Here is a 23,108-nt window from a genome sequence, read left to right as displayed (position 1 = left end):
TCGGTGCCTATATGCGAAAATTGCTTCTGCGCAGTGGTGATATTGAGACAAATCTGGGCCCGTCTGTAGCCGAACCACTGAAAATTATATCTGAGGATATTCAGGAAATAAAATATGGCAACGCTGAAACTATTGAGAAGCTAGATGTAATCCACAAAAAAACTAGAAAACATGACGAAGCTTGAAAAAAAGGTTTCAGAGTTTTTGCAAAGAATAACTGATCTGGAAAGTGGCCTCGTGTTGACGCGCAATAAACTTGACAAGTTAGAAAATAGAAGTCGACGATCGAACCTGATCATTTATGTAGTAAAGTGGAAGAAAATGAAACCCCTGAAATTTTACACGAAACAATTTCGAAAAAGATTTTCGAGGAGTTTCTAGACTTCTAAATTAAAGGCATTGAAAGAAATAACCGCCTAGGAAATCGAAAAGCGCACGCCGACGACAAATGTAGGCCTGTTATTTTAAAGTTGCTTGACGTCACAAAGTTACAATATTAAAATGATGCTCCAGGCTAAAAGGATCCGGCTACTCAATCAGTGAACACTTTTCTCGGTCTATTCGGGAAATAAGAAGCTTTGGGAAAAAACTAAGCCTAATCGAGAACACAAAGAAAAAAAATGTTTAGTCTGCGACAAAGTGCGTATCTCAGGTCGCCTTTTCGCCTGGGACAACGATTCCAACGACCCCATCGTAAAATGTAAAAAAAAAAAAAAAACGAAAACCACATCAGCACGCGGACGCGCAGCGCTCGAAACCGCAGTCAGCAACAATCCTAAATATAAACACGAGAAGCCTCATCAACAAATTTCACTAACTGGAAGCTGTTCTACTCGCCTATCAGCTCGATATCGCCATTATAGCAGAAACGTGGCTATACTCCAACATTTTAAACCATTACATCGTGCCGCCAGATTATGCGATTGTGCGTAAGAACAGGGAAACAACAGATGGAGGCGTTGTTTTGCTGTTTAGGCGAGGAATATCATTCTGTGTCCTGCCCGACGCTCCAGGGATCGAGGCAATTTGTTGTACTGTACGTCTAAACCATGTAGTGTTCCATATCGGTGCGATTTATCGGCCACCGGACTCGCACCCACTATTTCTAGAATTGCTCTCCGAATATATGAAAAAACACATAACACGTGGCAGCAAAATAATAATGGCTGGAGACTTTAACATGCCCGATATAAAGGGGAATTCACTCATCCCGGGAAATGCTACGCATGACAGCTTATCAGATATCCTGTTCTTATAAAACTTGACCCAGATTGTCAATTTCCCAACCGGGATTGTCGGTTGCTCGAGTTCTCTCTTGGACGTCATATTCATTAGCAACCACTTCATTGAAAACGCTGCTCACGTTGAGCCTCTAGAAGGCTTATACGATCACAAAAGAATTCACTGCTTTTCAGAATTTCCAAGTCCTGTCCGAACGCTAGGTCCTGCAAAGCGTGTGATGTCTTTTAATAACGCAGTTGATGCTGCTCTTATGACATATCTAGTATTTAAATACGGTAATTTCTTAGACTTTGTTTCCGATGAACATTCACCTTTAGATGCGATGTGGACAGAGTTCAAATCCATTGTGATGCACTGTATAAACGCCTTCGTTCCGCAAGTACAGAAAAGAACTAAAAAACACAACCCTGGATACCACGACACATAATCGACGTAAAGCGGAAATTAAGAGACTCCGGAAAAAAACATTTTGCCCATGTAGAAAATTAGACCGAGAAATACCTCTGATAACAAAGCGATAAAATACAAAGTTTACATTGCCAAAAACAGTTTCCTTGATTATTCACTGCACACTGTTTTCAGGAACTCACCGCGAAAATTCTGGCGCAACCTAAGTGTCAACCGCGACACATGCCTTCATTGACTAATAAGGAAAGTAACGCGAGATCTAAGTTATTTAATAAGTAATTTCAATCCATTTTCGCCGTTGATAATGGTTCTTTGAACCAGTATCTACCTAGTCAAAACCGCAGCAGTGTTCTGGGCATGCCTGAAATCACAGAGCACAGGGCGTCACATGGCGCCACAGGGTTTCACAGAGCACAGGGCGCCAAATCCACGAATTTGTTTTACAACGCATTGGCTTTGTGGCGACGCCACTTTGACGTCGGCTTTAGGTGAGAAGGAGCTAACGCAAACTGTTGGAGGACGAGGGGGCAGACAACCGCCAAGTGGCTTTGATGGGCGGTTCCATGTTGCTTCCTTGTATATTTAAGGGGCCATATGATACCGTCAGCCCGTCTTTAAGCTCTAAATAAAAAATGTGTTTGGTTACAGTACATCGATTCTATTTATTAGAGTCTATAAAATAAACAAATTTTCTCGGAACGATTTCAATATTTCCCGCAGCGCGCAGAGCAATTTCCGCTCCGTATTGTTCGTGCTTGTCCTCGTTTGGCCATGGAGTGCTTTTAGCCATTCGAAACCCTGAAGTGCCTCTGGAAAGCATTGTCATGCATATCGAAAAGATTATCGTGTACGCGCGACCGCTGAAGCCACCGGTCACATTCGTTGAGCACTGCGAACAATAAAAAAAGTAGGGGGGAGGTACCGGGAAATTTCTCGCGCTCAAGCGAAGGCCCGTTCTGCTGTTCCGCAGAGAGAACCAAACGAGTTTGATTTCAATTTATTGTGATCTCTAGTGATGTCTGTAAAATTCGTAATCCCGCCTCTGTGATTTAATGCCACCCCCAGCTGGTGACACATGGCCAATAGAGCGAGGCGGCGAGAGAGAGTGAACGGTGTCCAAAGTGAACTCTCGTGGATTCGGTCACTGTTGCTACTACAAATGTCGGTAGTCAATCAATATTTTCAGCATGTATCACAGAAAAGTTGTACAGAACTACAAAACATACAACGCAACTACTTAAGAGCATTTTATTTGGCCAATACTGCAACATAGTTTGCAGTATTATTATCGCCGCTTTGTAGTCCTTTTCGACTTGGTTGTTACCGAATATGGATCATTTTTTTTTTCGATGCCTGAGCGCCTCCATCGATTCTACCTGACGCCATCTTGGGCTTCCGTGCGCCTTTCGTGCTGTGGTAGCGGTAGTGTACAAAGACTACTTGCCGCTGCTTGTGGAGGCTGTCCGGCTTCGTGGTACTATATTGTGTTTTGTTTGAGAGCGACAGCATACAATGCCATTCGTTTTGCATGGCGCAAGCTGTTAACTGTCACTAGCAGTAGCGGCCACGGGGACTGCGCAGGACTGTGCTCTGCTACCTTTATGATAAGAGTCACAGTTAGCAACGACTATGTCTCTGTTTTCAGTTATAATCCACAATTCTAATGGTATACCTGTATACACAAACGCACAGCGAATGAACCGTACCGGCAAGCTTCGAATGCTGGATGTACTGCGGGAGATTCTTTCGAATTATCGCCGCACTGATTTGCCATGAAGTTCGCCCCATTTCATGTCTCTTATTTTCCTTCGACAGCGCTTATTCGACATTGCGCTGCCATCATATCCCATTAAAGGATGTGAGGCTTGTTATGCATGGGCAGAGTTCCCCACAATCACAAAGCTAACAGCTTCTATCGCGAACCAGGCTTGGCGTGCGCCGTCGCCGGAGTGCGTAGAGCGTATGATAGAGCTGGGCCGCTTCAACAACTTGCTCTTTACGCTAAATTACTTTTCAAAAACCACACATAAAACAAGCTCTGCCTAGAGTACTGTCCGATGATGTTCTTATTCAGCCTACGATTATGCACGACGGCACGGCAACAGCGCAGCCCCTTAGCGTCTTTGCAGCAGTATTTCCGCCGCGTGTTGTTGAACTGAACGTCGAAAAACGTGCAGTACGTCTCAGCGGCCCCATTCAAGTATACGACTAGTTCCAAACCGAACAGCGGATGCTGCAAGTTTACCAACGTGCGCCGCTTGCTGTTGCGGCGGACGACGGCGCTCTCGCCGTGCGCTGGTCCCCATAGTCATCGCTAGGCCTAAATCGATTCTCATCAAAGGCACATCGAATAGCGCTGGATGTGCTTAGCGCTAAAGTAAATAGTCTGTAATACAATATCATTGTGTTATATAATAAAAAATATAAGTTTAATTTCGGTGTTTATTCAATATAGCGTTGCCAGCGCGAAAGCAAACGATGAGTCTCGCTGTAGCGGCGGCACCCGCCTGTGAACAGACACTTCCCTGTATTGGTGTTATCGCTCCTAAACACCGTAGAGGCCAGCGCTTCTCAAGTAAGATTTTGTTTTCGCAGTCGTCTTATTACATAAATAAATACCACATTTTTTCACGCTCTTCAAATGCTGGTGCATTGGGTGCACCGTATCGTTTACGCGAGACTTGCGGGAGGCACGGCCGGCGCGGCGTACATGGTTACGGCGATGGAAGAAGTGAAATAGGTATGAGATTCGAGAGTCTGTCCTTGGTACAAAGTGTGTCCGTTTTGCAGAAAACGTTCATAGTTGATTTATTTGAGGATCTACTGGAAAGCAGTGAAGCGAAAACATGTAAGCCGCACTCGGACCGTCGTTGCATGCATCCCGCATACGCTCTTGACAATCAGCCTTCGATTTCTTTGAATATTTGTTCCGTCCACTATTACGCATTGCCGCCCCAATAATGTTACTACCAAGTATGGCACTAATGAAGGTATATAGGTATTTTAAACAGCAAAATACTGAGGAGCAAGGCCGCTGCGCCATGCATAAAGCGTGCGAAGACAGATGCCAATCGCTACTGGCAACCGTTGGCCGGCGGCATGAACCTGGTTGGAGAGTATTTTCCTTCTCTCTGTGTTGCTTTCGGTACAACAATCTGTAATATGCCGCGTACAGATTTCTGTAGTCGCGGGATCATACCTTATTTTACCTATGGCATGTGTCTTCCCTGGTCGGCTCTTCTCGTCTCGTGATTTGTTTACACTCCTTGAATAGCCCTTAAATAGCTCGGAAACATGATATGGGCAAAGTAGTGCAATTCTCCAGAGTTCAATCTGTCAAACGAACACTCCGAAACTCTACCAATGACTGCAGGTCTTCAAAGTGTACATGCGACCACCCGTTAATGCGGTAATATAAAGTTACTATGTTATTAGTTGCTGAAAAATATATATTGTTTTTAATTCTACAACATAGTTTTTCATAATATTGACACACAGAGATTTGTTTCCGTTGGAATCAGACGTTTGTTTACGTATGTGGAGTGTCTGGCTTAGTGGGCATTACTTGTCTCCTGTGTTGTTTTCATTCCTTTTATCTTCCCTAAACTGTACTGAGATGTAAAATGAGCAAAGTAATGAAAACTTCAAAGCTTACCGCCACAGAAGCGCTCGTTACAATTGGAATATTTTACCAGAAACTGCACTTGTTCGAGGGGTTCATGCGGTCACCCGGTTTACAGGAGAATGCGTCGGCAAACTCGCGCATGTTGCGCAAGGGAACAATGCAACGTGACCGGCTGTGCCAGTAATAGCCCTCCGGATCACGCCGAGTTCCTGGAACTGCAGTGCACCACTTTAGGCAGTGCGAAACAAAGAAAGTTTGTTTGCTTGTGAGCCCAACATCTCGCACTGTCGCCGAGCGCTCAGCATCCGGGAGGCTCTGGTAGGCGGCATAAGACAACTGGATGCCAGCAACGTCGACGAATCCTTCTGAGTCAGTCATCACGTCCAGACTTCTGCCCCTTGACTCGGATTCCGCCTGCACACGCAGATAAAATACTGCATGCACCGAGAAAGAGAATATGGGACTGGGCAGATTTTTGTAGCGAGAGCTATACTGGGCTACCAGTCGAGCATGCCGCGGTGGCCGGGAGAGGCCAGCTTTGAACATGTGCCGATACCGCGTCAACCTGAGAGGAGCAGCAGGTGCGGCGTGCGCTTCGGCGTCACCGCGGCTGCCGTCAAAAAACTATCAAGGGGTTTTAGTCGCGGGCATGCTTTCGCTCCTCTGCCGGTGCCGCGCGTGACGTCACGCGGATGAGCAGCTCTGCGCAATCGCTGATACCGTGGTAACAATGCATACGCCCCAGTTGCACCTAGCTCTCTGTCCCCACCTCGCCACACGCCGCTCTATCACCCTAGCCACGCGTAGCATGCGCAGTATTGCGTATAAAATGCGGAGATGAAATGTACGGCTGTAGCACGTTTGACATGAATGCAGAAAAGGACAGTCCAGACGTTTCTAGACGGCGGTACAGACTGGAGAAGAATAACTTCTCCGATCTTGAGGTTGTCGCGTGGCAGTTGCCTACTCAAAAAAAGACAGCGACAAGCTCTGCCAGGGAAATGTACCTCTCGCTAGGTATGTCCTGGCATAGCCAAACTAAGCCATTGCCAATTTTTTCATATTAATATTTCCGGTAGGCTTCTGCTTTGGACCTGCGTTGTCAACAGGAAGCGGCAATGCAGTTACCTCTAGCATTTGTGTAATAATACTCACATATATATACTGAGGTGGTATATCTCTAATAAAAGCGGTGTAGAGAAAATAAATCATGTGATTCTTGAGCGCGAGTGCAAGCTACGTGGAAACGTTGCGTGAAATGCTTTAGCGTCACCTGAAGAGTAAACGCGATAGACCCATTAACACGGTATTAAAAATTGCGCCGTTTTTGACAGGTTTTGTTGATGTAGGCTTGGCGGAAATGAATACGCAGTAAATGTCTCGCTCTTCTCTGTACGCCTACACTCACAATTAGGTGCTTATAACTAGAGGTATTAACTCTTCGTTTCTAATTCCTATTGCAAACTGTCGTCCAGCTTGACAACGTATCTGCAGAGTGAGCGAAATGGCATGACATCACCACTGATATGCAGAAAGATTGGTCGCATCTTAACTTTGATAGGAAGTAATGCCGACATTTTTCTGGCACGCTTGGAATAATGTGAACTTTTTCAAAGACAGTTCGGGGGTACAGCGACGGCATTTTGGCACAGCGTGCCAATAAGCTTTCGCGTATTTACTTCACTCATTTTAAGCAACAAGCTCCTGACACGCAGTCGACAAATTGTAGTCGGCTGTATCTAAGTTTCCTAAATAAGGATAGCGCAAACATTGAATCCTAGCAATAATTCGACTGTGCGCCTATATCACGCCCTCTTATCATAGCCGCTAGAATCATAGTCAAATATCTTCATTGGGGATTCAAAGGTGCGGAGGCAGACAGTGCGTTTTTTTGTTTTTGTTTTTTTACCGGTGGCGCGGAGTGCACACTTGTAGACTAACTTGCGTAACGTAAATGCCGGTAGATGACTTAGATTACTGCTGCAATCTATGAAGGGTATGCGCTGAAATAAGTTGTTCCTCGTTCTGGTGATCGTCTAGGCGATTAACAAGTGACGTTAATCACACTTTAAACAGACCGAGAAAAGGAGCACAAGGCACGTCAGTTAAAAAATCGCATCTTGTGAACCTAGCAGATGGAAACGCGACTGGGCCACTCAGCGTACACCTTTCTACACTTGAATAAGCATTTAAGACACCACAAGCTATAGCAGAATGCAATATGACTAGAATAAAATTCAGCACAGACACGTAAGACTACGTACGAGTAAAAATGCGAAATCAATATAGTTCCGCAGGTGAAGCATATTCGTGTGATATCTGCGATATCTAGCAAGGTTTTTTTTCTGATCATATTGTATCAGGAGCGTCTATGGCACGCGCTCCGCCACGCAACCCTTCAGATAGGTGAGGCTACTTGGGCGACTCAGCCATACAGCAGAAGGCTAATGGCGGCACCTGCTCTCCGAAATGGAGCGTCTCCGTTCCACTTGCGCAACCTGTCCAATAACTGTCTCTTCCTTTGTACATTCCGATGTAATCTGCACTTATATACCTTTTTAGTCCTTTTAATAATTTTGCTCCTGTTTCACCGCGCTGAAGCTGGTGCGGCCTCATCTCCACATCTAGAAGCCATGCGGTAAAAAAGGGCGGAGTATTTCGCGCTGCACGATGCCGGCTATAACCATGTGTTTAGTCATAATGGGGCATGAAAGGCGTTCGCTTTAAATGTTACGCGTTTAGGTTAAACACTGGAAGCCAATAGTGCTGGCCATCGACTGGGTGGCAGGTTTTCTGACAGTTGCCTTTTATTCCGCCTGTATTTTATTCGAATTGAATCATGGGAGCGTGACATGTACTTCACACTCTAAGAGCTTTTGTTACCAACACTGTTATTCGGAAATAATAGAATATTTCCCATTCTCGATGCGCCTGAACAAAACTAGAATTCTGTAATCAATGACTGGGCGCGGTTATTACACCTAATAATCCAAGAAAAATCGCCATTTCTCCAAACCTTCAAGACTTTTATTTTTTACATTCTATTCACACTTGCGAGTCACGAAGGATGCGCGACCGGCAGTCGCATGCGACTCAGAGCAGCTCAGCGCAACCGACGTTCTCACTTGTGAATGCGACTTGCGGGTTGCTTTCCACATCGTGTATATCTTGACTGTTCACTTCATACGTTAAAGACAGCTTACATTCACGTCAGCTGACCCGCTGATTGGTTTAACGGTTTGTGACCAGCAGTCGAACGGCTGAAAATCGAGCAGTGCCCGAAAGGCTCGCGACTGTCGCTTTTCGACTGATGCGACCATTTGCGACAGTCCCTTTTGACCAAAACGGTCGCGCGACCTTCGCGAGGCGCAGGTGGGAACTGGCCTTTAGGGTTTAAAATCTTCAGCCAAAAAAGCTATAGCCACCACCTCAAAAGGACGGCACAGCAAAGTCGATAGAAGGGAGTCCGAAGGGAGTTGTTTAGCGCTAGAAATATTTTTGAAGCTGTGCGATCAATTTATTACCAGTCACCTTTTCATGCTTGCATCTATATTCTCGATTACTGCAGAGGCAGTTATTTTTTTTTGCTTCGAATTTGGGACATCTTGCAACTAGGGCAACCAAACCGCAACAAAACACAGCTCCATGCTCTTTTTTTGCCTTTCTTACATTTACGACAAGAGCGAATTTGTCGAACCCATTCAGTCTGAGCAGCCTTCGTGTGACTGACGTCCGTTGTAGTGTTGGCCACGTCTCCAGACATACTGAAGTCGGTTCGAGCCAATTCAAGCTAAATGGTCAGACGGGAATAGGCAGATGAAGAAGAAGAATGAAGAAAAGAAGACGGAACAACACAGAAGAAAAGAAAAAACGCCGTGTCGCCATCGAGTCGAGAAATCAATTACCTGCCCCGTTTACCATTTTAATACGCTGTGTCTAGTTTTATTTTTGTGGTAGTCATTGCCATAACTTCAGTTTGCAACCAGCTCCCCTTAATGTTCTGCATTCTGCAAGTCATTGTTATGGTATGCGCCGCTCTGCAACTGCTTTGGCGTTTCCATTAAACACACCGCAGTCGAAAAAAATCTACAGAATTACCTGTACCAAAAATACAGTGAAACAATCCGTACTTCTGTCGATAACGTCAGATTTTTCTGTAGTTCGTTAGTTTTTTCTGCTCTAGATTTCTGTTGTCTGCAGGTCTGCAGCATTTGATGTTATTGCAGAAAGTTTTGTTGACGCAGCAGGTGTCTTGTCACAAACTGAACAAACATTCTGTAGTAACGCCCTAATATTTTCTGTAGTTTCTTTTTTGTCTAGGGCCGCATTATATATCTGCGCGTGTGATGTTCAAACTGGTGGCGCACCTGCATGTAAGAAGATCGGAGACACAGAAGTTTTGATGTGTACATATGCTTTGCCGTGGTGTTTTCGAGGCTGACTTGTTTTAGCCGGGTGTTCGTTTTGATGCCTTCAACATCAAAGGCGTGCATCACTTCGTGGGCGACGACCTGCAAAATTGGTAGAAAGTGCACAATGTCAAGCGGTTATGCCGCAAACGAAACGAAACGTAATTCATCAATTAAGGCTCTGGTAATAAATGAATGCATATTATAACAGGAATAACACAATTCAGACTCGTAAAAGAAACAGCCATAGAGCTGAGGTGTTTCATTTAGGGTACAGATTTGGACAGCGTTGGTGTCAAAAAGAGCATGTCGTGGCGCACACTTTCAAAGAAAAGGGATGCTAAATTTTGGTGCATTAATGTTAACGTTATATTTGTGAGAATAATAATAAAAAACCAGCAGCTCAGAGACAAAGTAAAGCTACACGGCCCGTGGCGGCGCGTGAAGAACAGAGGCGGAGTGTGCTAGAATAAGTTTTGTGCGGTGAGATTTCTTGGTAGCCCCAATAAGAATCCCTTCGAGGTTGAGTTTGGCTGCTCTGTGTATGGCATCGTCAATTATTTGTTAACAGTATTTCTGACGCAACAGCGTGTCTCTTAGTTCTGCACAGTTGGATGTGAAGTCGTCTTTTTTTAAACAGATGCACCTAAATCAGTGTGCCTGGCTGTAGGAGACCGCAATTTTACAGTCTTTCGTGTGGCTGCTCCCAAAGTGCAAATACTGTTAGAATCCGTGGGTTTCCGGTAAATATCGGTAACAATCCTATTCACAGAGACCATGACCGTAACGTCAAGAAAATTCACCATGGAGCGCGAATAGCGGTCCGAAACTTTGAAGCATAGGCGTCCTTGAAGGCTTGAATGAAGTTTATGAGAGAATGAATTTTAGGAGGCGCACTGTAGCTGCCTCCCTCCAACCCCTGAAGTACTGATCTAGCTAGATCTATGATTTGCCACTGTTATGAAGAGTGGTCCCGAGTCGAAACGTCAGTGAAACCTCGACACGTTTAAGCGTGCATCAGTTTACCGCACACGAATATATAAATATATATATATATATAGCAAATAAAATAAGGGGAAATGAGAGTGCTCGTTACAATGCAAGAAGGAAAGAAGCCGAGTCGGTGAGGCCAAGGAAAGCATCGGGGATTGTACTTAGTTTTCTTTTTCTCTTTCTTTCTTTTTTTTTAAATTTTCACTCTTATAATTACATAAATGAGCAACGTAATCTGTTTAGGGGAAAGATTATTAAACACAAAGTAGAAGGAAAAACAACCTGCCGTTGGTGAGAACCGAAACCACGACCTCCGAATATCGCATCCGGTGCTCTTCCAACTGAGTTACATCTACCGCTGTCCCACCTAGCACGCTCTTGAGTATTAATGTTGCCTGTACACGAACCTTGAGAGTGTTCATCAGCCCCACGCTCAACCGTAGCGGTGGACGTGTAACGTTCTGTGTTACCGCCAGCGTCACGTAGAACGTGATCAAAAGCGAAGGCTAAAAGCTGTGCTACCTCTTACGCCATCCAGAAGAAGCCAAGTAGGGCCACTGCTATGGAATTTATCTGCCTTTTGTTTCTGTATTGCGTTCGTCTTCGTGTACCAACCCGAACTCCCGACGCTTTGTCGGGCAATCAGGAAGGGATATATATATATATATATGTGTGTGTGTGTGTGTGTGTGTGTGTGTGTGTGTGTGTGTGTGTGTGTGTGTGTGTGTGTGTGTGTGTGTGTGTGTGTGTGTGTGTGTGTGTGTGTGTGTGTGTGTGTGTGTGTGTGTGTGTGTGTGTGTGTGTGTGTGTGTGTGTGTGTGTGTGTGTGTGTGTGTGTGTGTGTGTGTGTGTGTGTGTGTGTGTGTGTGTGTGTGTGTGTATGTGTGTGTGTGTGTGCTCAACGGATGATATCTACGCGAAGCTCGCAGTGGTGCTGGCCATGACATAACACCACAAAATAAGCTAGACACCTATACGGAACGTAACATACCATCAGAAGTTCTCCAGATGCGACTATTTTACCGTTGTTTCCAGCATTTACTCTACAGCAGATGCCAGTTAACTGCTCGCCCTATCTTCCAACGATGTACGTTGCGAGTTTCAAATATTGTTTAGCAGCTAAATTTAGCAAGTAAACGTTGTCTGGCAACCATCAAACGGTTTGATAATTGTGAAAATCATGCGTTCCCCACTACAATGCATTGACTCAAAGGGTGGCTTTCCCTTTAGAGGCAATTTAACTCTATGCTTTAAAAAGGAAAACAATGCTAACACAGACCACTGCGACACAGGGTCCTTACGCTACAGCGGAAAAAGCTTTCTGCCCACAGTAAAATAGTTCGGTTGAGACAGTGTCGAGTGGCGGCACGGTTCACGTAAATTGTACTCTATAAGCAAGTTAAGCAGTTTTCCGTGTGAGAGTTCAGCCTCTTTGTGAGGACTTTTATTTGTTTTTGTGAGATGTACGTGTTCTCTTGCTAAGCCGTGGACTCTCTGTGTGACTCCACACATTTAACCTAGTTTGCTGTAGTAGTTTTAATTCGTTACATATGTCATCTTGAGCTCTCCCCGCTTAACCATTGAAGGCCATCAGAAGGTCTTGTGCCAGACTCGAGAGCAACAAATTGAATCCGAAATTGCTGACTACCTTTCTTGAACTCTACCTCCTGTTGGCATTGATCCGCCGTTGGCACACATTCTGGAATTGAAATTTTTGAACTAAGCAGGATGCGCACCTGTGTGCCTAGAGGTCTGCACGTGTTCCATTACTTCACCGTCGTTATGCCAGCGGGTTATAATTTTGTAGTAGCAAGATCAATATTGAAGGCTTTAAGGAAATAGTTTGTCAATTTTATTGTTGTAGATTTGCACAAATCTGTGATGGAATGACTACCCTGATTCACATTGTTCCTTACTTTTGTGGGTGAAGTCTTCCACGCGATAATTCTACACTCGGGTACAAACGCTAATGAATTATTTTATATCTCACGATCCCAACGCTTTCACTAATATACGGACAGCCCCAACGATCATTCCCACAGAGCCAGTTGGCGGTTAGCTGATTTTCGCCTCTAATTGATTTTCTAACATTTACAACGAAGCTGGCCCTGTTTCTCATGGAAAAACGCTTAAAGGACTTCCGAGCTTGCGTTGAATTGGCTTCTTAGACTTTTAATTACGCCTTTACAGCGTTGTCTTATATATCCTGCACACTTATTCAGCTTTTCCCAGTGTTTCAGTTGATTAGAAAACGTCTTGCATTGCGTGATCTGTTCGACAGATTTGGGTGGCTGCGGTGTCACTCATGCATCACCAAACATACCTGTCCAAGCGTTCCGTAGTTGAATGAGGCTGGAGCACCGGGGATAAACACCGGCGGCTGCAGAATGCCGGCTAGGATGTTGATTTTTGCCTGATTTGGTTGATAGACAGCGTTTACCCGGGCTGTGTCGAAGCTCACGTTGACACTGTTCCTGAATGTGTTCATCGTCATCAGACGCCGGGCAGCCAGGTAAGGAACGATGAAGCCCTCGCCAATGTCTGGTATGTCGACTGCACTCACATCCACCAGAAAAGCGCCAATCATTCAAATAGAAATTATCGACACAAATATTGCCAATATCATTAAAAATGGCACACCCAAGGATGGTATGGTGGTTAGGGGTCAAATAAAAAACAGGCGGATAATCAACACAACAAGTCACATCAACATAGCACGTACAAGCATCTACAGGTTCCATACTAATGGACTCTGTTGTCATCGAGCTACAGACATGTCGAGTGCTAGTTGGGGCATTTTGAAAAAGGTTATAAAGCGGTAAGAAAACATTATCGTACGCTGTCCATCTTGTCCTTTGCCTTCCAGCATATGAATTTTTGTGCATGATGTAGAGCATGATTTTAATCGATAACACCGTTGGCTTCATACGAGCCCCTAAAGCAACTTCAGGCAATATTTTGAAGCATACACATTTGGGGGCAAAGTGTTGCCTGCCCGCTATATCTGGAAGTATGCAATGCACTTGAAGTAGTCCTCACCAGTCCTCACTTTCAACCTCTAGCCTAATTGTGCACAGCTTTTCTTGACTGCTCTCTGGCGTAAAGTTGGAGACATATTGTTACGGGGATGTACTTAATGTGACAGCACTGCGATGGGCTGAACTCGACGCTAAGACTTCGGTAGCCGTGCAGAATCTACTCCCTCAGCGTCGTTCTCTTTTTCAACGCTTCTTCGTGCCCGCGTTCCTCGATCGTCGTCTTTGTCAGTGAGCGCACTTTGGTCCCGCGTTTCCTGGTAACACTACCCCCCTCGGCAAAAGGCACCGTCCCGGTGCGTATTAGGCGTGCGGTGTGGAGGGGGAGTAATATGGCTTGAGGCGGGCGACATGTACAATTTCGGAAGTAGGTGTAGCAGTCGGTGACTTCGGGTGGAGCGGTGCAATCTCATAGGTCACGTCGGTCACTGGGCGTAGTACACGGTAAGGACCCGTGTAGTGGGGCAAAAGTTTCTGACACAATCCCACACGACGGTACGGAAGCCAGAGCAGCACCAGAGATCCGGGAGGATAGTGCACATCGCGGTGGTGAGCGTCGTAGCGGCGTTTTTGAGCTTCTTGAGAGACGGTGAGATTGCGACGAGCAATCTGGCGAGCAGCGTCGGCTCGGGCGATGGTATCGCGGGCATAGGTTGTGACGGGGCCAGCGGCGGGAAGCAAAGTGTCGATGGGCAGTAAGGGGTCTCGTCCAAAGAGAAGATAGAATGGAGAGTACCCAGCAGTGTCATGACGCGAAGAGTTATATGCAAAGGTGACAAATGGCAGACTAATATCCCAGTCGCGATGACTGTCGGATACGTACATTGCGAGCATGTCGGTGAGTGTGCGGTTAATACGCTCCGTAAGGCCGTTCGTCTGAGGGTGGTACGCAGTGGTGAACTTGTGCCGAACCGAGCAAGAACGAAGTATTTCCTCAACAACTCGGGAAAGGAAACAGCGGCCACGGTCGGTAAGTAGTTGACGGGGAGCACCATGATGTAGTATGACGTCGTACAAAAGGAAGTCAGCAACGTCTGTGGCGCAGCTGGTTGGAATGGCGCGAGTGATCACGTACCGCGTGGCATAATCGGTGGCCACAGCGATCCATTTGTTTCCTGACAAGGACTCGGGGAAGGGCCCTAGGAGGTCAAGGCCAACACGAGAAAATGGCTCAGTCGGGATAGCAATCGGCTGCAGGTGTCCAGGTGGCAGCACAGGGGGTTTCTTCCGGCGTTGACAGAGGTCGCAAGCGGCTACATAACGTTGGACAGAGCGGTAGAGTCCAGGCCAGAAGAAACGCCGGCGCACGCGGTCGTATGTGCGTGAGAGGCCAAGATGACCAGCTGTAGGGGCGTCGTGCATTTGTTCTAGAACGGCAGAGCGTAGGTGTTGGGGAACAACGAGCAAGTGCTCAGCGCCATCAGGTCGCATGTTGCGGCGGTATAGCGTATTTCCATGAAGGAAGAATAGGGCGAGGGAAGAGTCACGGCTGTGTGTGCGGAGGCGGTCGATAAGAGAACTGAGGGTTGGGTCCAAGCGCTGTTCGTCGGCTATGTGAGAAAAGTCCGATATAGAGAACACACAGGGGTCCGACTCGTGGTCAGTAGAGGAAGGGGGATCGACGGGATAACGGGACAGACAGTCTGCATCCTGGTGGAGCCGAACTGATTTGTATACAACGGAAAAGGTATACTCCTGCAAGCGCAGTGCCCAGCGGCCGAGGCGGCCAGCAGGATCCTTGAGGGAAGAGAGCCAACATAGGGCGTGGTGATCGGTAATTACAGTGAATGGTCGGCCAAACAAGTAGGGTCTGAATTTTCCAACGGCCCAGACGAGAGCCAGGCACTCCCGTTCCGTAATAGAGTAGTTCTGTTCTGCTGATGACAGGAGACGACTGGCGTAGGCAATCACGCAGTGTTGGCCGCGTTGTCGCTGTGCAAGAATAGCACCAATCCCGTGGCCACTGGCGTCGGTGCGAAGTTCCGTCGGGGCAGACGGGTTGAAATGGGCCAACACAGGAGGATTGGTGAGAACAGCGATGAGGGTGGAGAATGCGTTAGCCTGCTCTGGTCCCCATGAGAAAGGAACGCCTTTCTTCAGGAGATTGGTGAGAGGACGAGCAACAGCGGCAAAGTTTGGGACGAACCGGCGAAAATAAGAGCACAGTCCTATAAAGCTGCGGACATCACGGGGTGAACGGGGAGATGGAAAAGCACTGACAGCACGAACTTTGTCAGGATCGGGTTGCACGCCGGTGGAATTCACCAAATGGCCAAGCACTTTAAGTTCGCGGCGACCAAAACTGCACTTCTTTGAGTTCAGTTGAAGTCCGGCACGGCGAAAAAGTGCGAAGATGGAAGAAAGGCGACGAAGATGGCTTTCGAACGAGGGCGAGAAGACAATCACGTCATCCAAGTAACATAGACAAGTCGTCCATTTGAAGCCGCGGAGTAAGGAGTCCATCATTCGTTCAAACGTAGCAGGGGCGTTGCAAAGTCCAAAAGGCATAACCTTAAATTGGTAAAGACCATCGGGTGTGACAAAAGCTGTCTTCTCGCGGTCTTGTTCGTCAACAGAAATCTGCCAGTAGCCGCTACGAAGGTCGATAGAGGAAAAGTAGCGGGCTCCATGTAAACAGTCCAAGGCATCGTCTATTCGCGGCAGCGGGTAAACATCTTTCCTTGTAATCTTGTTCAGATGTCGATAGTCGACGCAAAAGCGCCAACTGTTGTCTTTTTTTCTAACGAGCACGACAGGAGAAGCCCAGGGGCTGTTCGAAGGTTCGATGATATCGTTGGCCAACATCTTGTCGACCTCCTGCTGGATGACTTGGCGCTCAGAAATGGACACACGATAAGGCCTCCGATGTACAGGTTTTGCATCGCCGGTGTCAATGCGGTGAGTCACAACTGTTGTTTGGCCCAGAGAACCGGCAGCAAAGTCAAAAATGTCGGAGAAGGATAACAAAAGGTTGTGCAGGTCCTGAGCGTGTTCGGGGCTGAGGTCAGAGGCAATCATTGCGGAAATAGGGTCGGTAATTGTGGTGGGGAGTACGGATGTTGGAAGGACGCTTGAATGTGGGCCAGAGTTGAGTGCACAAATGGTGCAGTCTGTGAGAGGAGACAAGGTAGCAAGGGATATTCCTTCGGGGAGAACTTGGGGTGACAGACTGAAGTTCAGGATAGGAAGGTAGGTGTTGTTCTGTGTAACGCGTATGATGAGATGAGGAAGAACGACGTTACGGTCAAGAAAGACCTCGGTGATAGGGCAGGCAACATAGTCACCGTCAGGCACAGGCGGGAAAGGTGACAGAGGTAGGTAAACAGCAGAGTCAGGGGGCAGGCGAGCGAACTCGGTGGAGCGAAGGCGGGGTGTAGATGGAGGATATTCTGAGCAGACAGGTAGGTCCAAACGAAGAAGGCCGCTGGAACAGTCGATAAGGGCAGAGTGGGCCGTTAAAAAGTCAAGGCCGAGGATCACATTGTGAGGGCACTGGTTGAGGACGGTGAACAAAACAGGGATGTGATGACCGGCAAGGGTGACTCGGGCAGTGCACAGCCCAGTGACGGCAGCAGTACTGCCATCGGCAACACGAACAGTGGGCGAAGCGGCGGGGGTCTGTACTTTCTTGAGGCGGCGGCAAAATGATGAGCTCATGATCGAGACTTGGGCACCAGTGTCAATGAGGGCAGAGACGGGAACACCATCCACGAGCAGGGAGAGGAGGTTACAGGGCGAAGAAATGGGCAGAGGATTTCCAGGTCGGGGTACCAATGCAGCGTCACCTCCGGGAGCTGCATCGGCTAGTTTCCCGTGAAGCGGGCGGCAGAGGACGGCGAGGAACTGCGGCTAGGAAGAGGTGAACGGGAACGGCGGGCTGGCGGCGAAGGAGAGCGACTGGACACAGGAGGAGGCGGAGTGGTATCGGTGCGGGGCGGCTCATTACGAGGCGTGAAACGGCGGTGACCGTAATCGGAGTAGCGGTCAACGTAAGGGAAACGTCGAGGTGGTGATGTCCAGCGGCTGCGGCAGTGGCGAGAGATGTGGCCAACACGTGAGCACGTGAAACAGATCGGCCTGTCGTCAGGGGTGCGCCACTCCTCAGGATTGCGGTATCGGTAGCGTGGCGTGTAGGTGTTGCAGGGTGCAGCGTGGGCGACCATGGGAGGGATGGGGCTCGAACTGTGGTGTTCCACGTTGTGGCTACAGGGGACGCCCAAGTTAGCAACCTCTTGACGAACGACGGCTTGAATGAGAGATATCGTCGCTAGGTTACTGTCCGAGGAGGGTGGGTTGGGTGCAGCAGGAGCGAGCGCTTCCAGTTCCCGACGCACGATGCGGGTCACATTGTCAGTGTTGGAAGGCTGCCTTAGGGTCGGCAGATCCTCGCACGTGGAGCTAGGGGCAGTGTTGGGGAGCCGATTGAAGCGATGTGCAATGCGTTTGTGTTTGGCCTGCTCGAAATGTCGACAAACTTGCAGAACGGAGTCAACCGTAGAGCAGTCTCGACAGAGTAGAAGATTGAAGGCATCGTCGGCTATGCCTTTGAGGATGTGCCCCACCTTATCAGCTTCTGTCATGTCTTTGTCGACTTTTCTGCAGAGGGCCAGAACGTCTTGTATATACGTAATATAAGGCTCGGTAGATGTCTGGGCACGTGTGGCGAGGTCCCTCTTGGCGGCGAGTTGACGGCCAACCGGTTTTCCGAACAGGTCATGGAGTTTTTGTTTGCAAACATCCCAAGAGGGTATATCTGCTTCGTGTGTTTCGAACCACACGCGTGCCGTGCCAGTAAGGTAGAAAATGACATTGGCCAGCATCAGCGTGGCGTCCCACCTGTTGTGCTGGCTAACACGCTCATAAAGCGAAAGCCAGTCCTCGACGTCGACCTCATCTGTACCGCAGAATGTGCCAGGGTCACGGGGGTGGGCTACGACGACAGTTGGAGTTGCGGAGGTTGATGGAGCCGCGTCGGTTGTCATCGTGACGGTTCCGAGGTGACGGCCGCTGCGTAGATCCAGTGTCAGATTGTGTCGAACCCGCGACCTCCACCAAGATGTTACGGGGATGTACTTAATGTGACAGCACTGCGATGGGCTGAACTCGACGCTAAGACTTCGGTAGCCGTGCAGAATCTACTCCCTCAGCGTCGTTCTCTTTTTCAACGCTTCTTCGTGCCCGCGTTCCTCGATCGTCGTCTTTGTCAGTGAGCGCACTTTGGTCCCGCGTTTCCTGGTAACAATATGATTAAAAAGCCTTGCGATAGCCTCACATATATTATGTATCAACATTCTAAGGACTATTATTCATCTCTTTGCGGTTGTAATGAACAGGACCGGTATTTTCCCCCAACGCACGAATGGCGGAAGCCAACAGCGCAAATAGGGCCACTATCATTACAACGTACATTCATCTCGCCAGCCTTTACCGAACTCCACAGCGAGTGCCCTTCTTTACATTCCGAAGTTTAACGCAGATCGGTGCTGAAAACATTACCCCGGGGTTTAACTCCGTCCAAACTAAGACGTGCACGAAGATTGTTTTGCATGGTTTGGCATGCGTTTAGGATTGAGAAACAGCGAATTCGTCTCACAAAGTGTAAACCGGAAGGGAAAGGGGAAAATAATTGTGCTATACAGTGACTTAGCACCCCATGTTCCATGGCTAGACTCCTAGATGACATCGTGTCGTCAACTGGTTGCATTGACATAGCATGCGTAACTGTTTCTATGGCAACAAGCAAGACACAAGCCATTTTTTGCTCGGCACCAACGATCGTGTGAGCGCCTTCCCATGAAATAACCCTGATTATTATGCTTTACAGACAAGACGTTAGCATGCAGTACTGTGGTTTTGGTTCCCTTTTGAGAGGATGGCGTGGGACTGTTGTGTATAGGTGTACCTTTAATGAAGTAGTCAGTTTAATGTATCGAAAATCTGCATATTGTGTTACAGCACTGATATAACCTGTTGTTTCTGCCCAATTGTTATATATGCGCCAAAGATACGTTCTTTCCGGTTTCCACTCCAGCACCAGCCTATAGAACCCACAGACGGCGGATGGCATCACATGATTTCCCTTATGGAATACACTAAGGAAAGTGGAGGATAAATATGGGCTGGTTGGTGCATGTTGAAGAATCGTATAAAACAGCGCTATAGTCAAGGCGGCATATGTCTGTCCTTCACGTTTCTCGTCTTACCTAGCGCTGTTTTACTCGATTCTTCAACATGTACCAATAAGCCCATATTTATCCTCCGCTTTCCTTAGTGTATTCCATTTCAGAAAGCAGAGATAACTTAAACAATTACGTTAGAGAGAAATGAGGCAACCAGTCAATGGCGCAGAACTGCGCACCTCGCTGCTGTCTGTTATATGTATCCGGTATGTAATCGCATCGCCCTGAAGTCCTACCAGTGTCTCTCGATCTCGTAACAAGGGATGGCTCTTTCATCAAGAACAGGGTGTGGGAGTCTCAATTTGTAATTAGTAGCATACCAAATCTTCATTAGTTCAAAATCTCAACTAAAGTTGTCTGACAAATATGACGACGGGGGGGGGGGGGGGGGGAGGCGAGGCGATGTTGAAACCGCGACACATGAAAGGTATACCAACGTTCGCGAGGTGCTCAATGCGTTGTAAAAGCCACTTACATTCCTGCACCCAGACTATGCCGTTGCTATCGCCGCAGGCACCCCTTCCATAATGTGCGTGGGCTGTTTCATGGAGCCCACGCAAATCAGGCTAGGAATATGCTCTCATCCATGCCTCTTTCGGATTTACAAACCTAGCTTGCAACGCCTAGTCGAATAAATAGGCTTTGTGTAAAAGTTAAACACAATATCTGATTCTACCTTTCTGTGTTCCTTACATGCCCATCGCTAAAGAAGGCTGATTGTACTGCAGTCGTTAATCGATAGTTGAATGCGTTATTCACTTGATGAGTCTGACGATGCACCTAGAAACACAGTATTGACGACGCAGAGGATATACACAAATCGCCATGCAATATTCACATCAGCCCTTCCACACTCACAGAAGAAGTTTTCAAGCATTGCTTCGGTGCCCACTGCTTCCGGGTACACCACCATAAGTCTCAGCTGCAAGGCCTTCTCGTACATCATGCACAACAAGTTGCCCTGGATCCAGTCAGTCTCATTGAGCTTCTTCATCAGGGTTCCCATCACGTTCTCAGTCAGCTGCCTAATGGAAGCCAGCGCGGAGGGCCTCAGGTCTGTACAATAGCAGGCACATCGACAGAACGAAACAAAATATGTCAGGCGTCATGGAGAAATGATTGCGAAACAAAGAGCAGGTTGGCGTCTTCATAAAAAAGCGTAGTGGGAATTTACGTGAATTCTCAGTGTCTTATTTACACTCACGGTTTCCTAGTAGTAAAAAGATTAATAATGCAGTATTATGTAGTAAGCGGAAAACAACCATTCAGCAAATATTGAGACGCTTACTCATTCCTAGTTAACAGGATTTTTAGGAAGTGTAGCTACATATGTAAGTGGATGTGATGAACTTGTTCGTCATTAAAAGAACTGAACACCGGATAGCTTGTGTGGTATTCAAAGTTCTGTACTACTGTATAACTTTAACGAAAATTGAAAGAAAGGCCTAACGCAGGTGGCTATATGAAAAACACACATGGCTTTACGCGTGCGAGCCGTGACAGGAAAGCTTTCAAGTCATTATCCGATAAATATTCCTATTTTAGCCGACTTCTAGGCAGGTTCTAAAGTAATCAGGCGATGCCCTTAATGACTACAGTGGGAGCCAATTACTAGTCCTCACCAGTTATGTGTGGAGCTTCGGCACTGCTGTCTGTGCTAACGATGAAAATTAAACGCCAAGAGCCGTTTATTAGGGCATTGGGTTAGGCGTCTCACGTATAACTGGATTGAGACTACTGCAATCCGGAGCGATGCGTGTTACCGATTTATTGCTGTCTAAGGCCACCATATTAAGCCTAATGTAAATTCTAATGAATTTAAATGGGACCACTAAATAAGGATTGCAAAGATCGTTGTAGGACATATTTATTAGGACTGAAAAAAAAAAGAGTATTTTTGATCGATTATGGGCAATACAAAAACAAAATTGCCAAGCGTAATGCAAGTGGGCTTTAGCGAATTTTGTAATCAGCAACATTTGCTCGCTCTTACAAGGGATTTTAGTTATCGGCGGAAAAAGTTCGCCTTTCCCGAGTCACAGAGCATACCGCGTTCTGGAAGTCACCTGAAGTATCAAACGGGAGGAAGCTTTTCATTCACTCGCCTGGGCTGGTAGCTATTCTCTCACTTCTTCCACAAACTGCCGCTTCAAAATCACGAGCAGTCTCATCCTACGTTCAGTTACTCACCGTTTGTCACAGCGCCTAAAGTATTTTACTTGATTACGTATACACAATAATCCTGCGTGCCAACAACACGGGACCGATAAAAAACAGAATAACATGAGTAGTGTAAATTTCGCGACGTTCGTTGTATGCCTGCGAAATATATACATCCTTCAGAATATATTTTTCATACTCACAGCTGCTGACGAAGCGCTGGGACGCAGCCAGGGGCATCACCCCGATGACGTATTCGTAGCACAAGCGCGACACCCGATATGGGTCGTCTGGAAATCTTTTCTGAGCTTCCCAACCCATCAGTCTGCCGGAGGCAAGTGGAACCAGCTGCCGAACGAGGCTCCAAGCGATCAGGAGCCGAGAGTCACTGCGCGCCATTCGCTTCTTGTCCAGGAGCAGCACCAGAAGTGCCGTTGCGTTATTTCGTATATCAATTATATTTGTTGCTGTGATTCTCTTGGACGTGGCCATTTCGATCAGGCGTACCCAATATTCTGGAATAGGCGTACGGATAAGCTTTTATTCGTAATATGGGCGGGAGGGTTTTCTTTAGTATTATAGGAGGAACACCTGTCTCAAAACTATACAGTCGTCAATAATCTCGCCAATCGTCCAAACTAGACCCCGAGGAAATGGTTAGTGGCTCTCGACTTCTTAACCGGGAGAAATTGGCTGAATCTTTAACGCGACTTCGTGGGAGACGAAAAACTAGGCGTCTGCACATTACGTAATGTGCGACGTTATTGTATGGCGCATGAGCCCATGGTGCTCATAATTATCCGAATCCTTCCACTCCGACGTTAAATATAGCCCGTGGGACTTCGGAATTTAACCCAATAAACCAAACCGAGCCAAGACAAAATAAAACGAAATAAACAACAGCAAATCAAATTGAACGAATAGCCCGTCTTGAATCAAATCCTCGCGCACAATAATAATAGCTGGCGAGGCTCCGCTAGCGGAAGATTATGCCAAAACCTCTGTAGACGTCTCGTAACCATTCGTAGTTAGTGAATAAACGAATGAATAAACGATA

The 23,108-nt window shown here is 47.1% G+C and overlaps 1 protein-coding gene across 1 annotated transcript; it reads right to left on the bottom strand.

Annotated features, from left to right (window-relative positions):
* Positions 1 to 1,978: 1,978 nt before the first annotated feature.
* On the bottom strand, positions 1,979 to 22,543 carry LOC146181090 (endothelin-converting enzyme-like 1). Its single transcript, XM_084577712.1, has 6 exons — positions 22,255 to 22,543; positions 20,750 to 20,947; positions 13,001 to 13,230; positions 9,643 to 9,786; positions 5,561 to 5,689; positions 1,979 to 2,011 (listed from the first exon to the last, which is right to left on the bottom strand). The coding sequence occupies exons 1-6, from the start codon at positions 22,541 to 22,543 to the stop codon at positions 1,979 to 1,981; spliced, it is 1,023 nt and encodes a 340-aa protein (XP_084433838.1).
* Positions 22,544 to 23,108: the final 565 nt, after the last annotated feature.

This window comes from Amblyomma maculatum, chromosome 8 (genome assembly GCF_055883805.1).
Source record: "Amblyomma maculatum isolate TAMU_Amacu chromosome 8, ASM5588380v1, whole genome shotgun sequence".
Classification (NCBI taxonomy): Eukaryota; Metazoa; Arthropoda; class Arachnida; order Ixodida; family Ixodidae; genus Amblyomma; species Amblyomma maculatum.
Note: the sequence above shows the minus strand (reverse complement) of the source record. Positions and strands in the feature narration are given on the sequence as shown.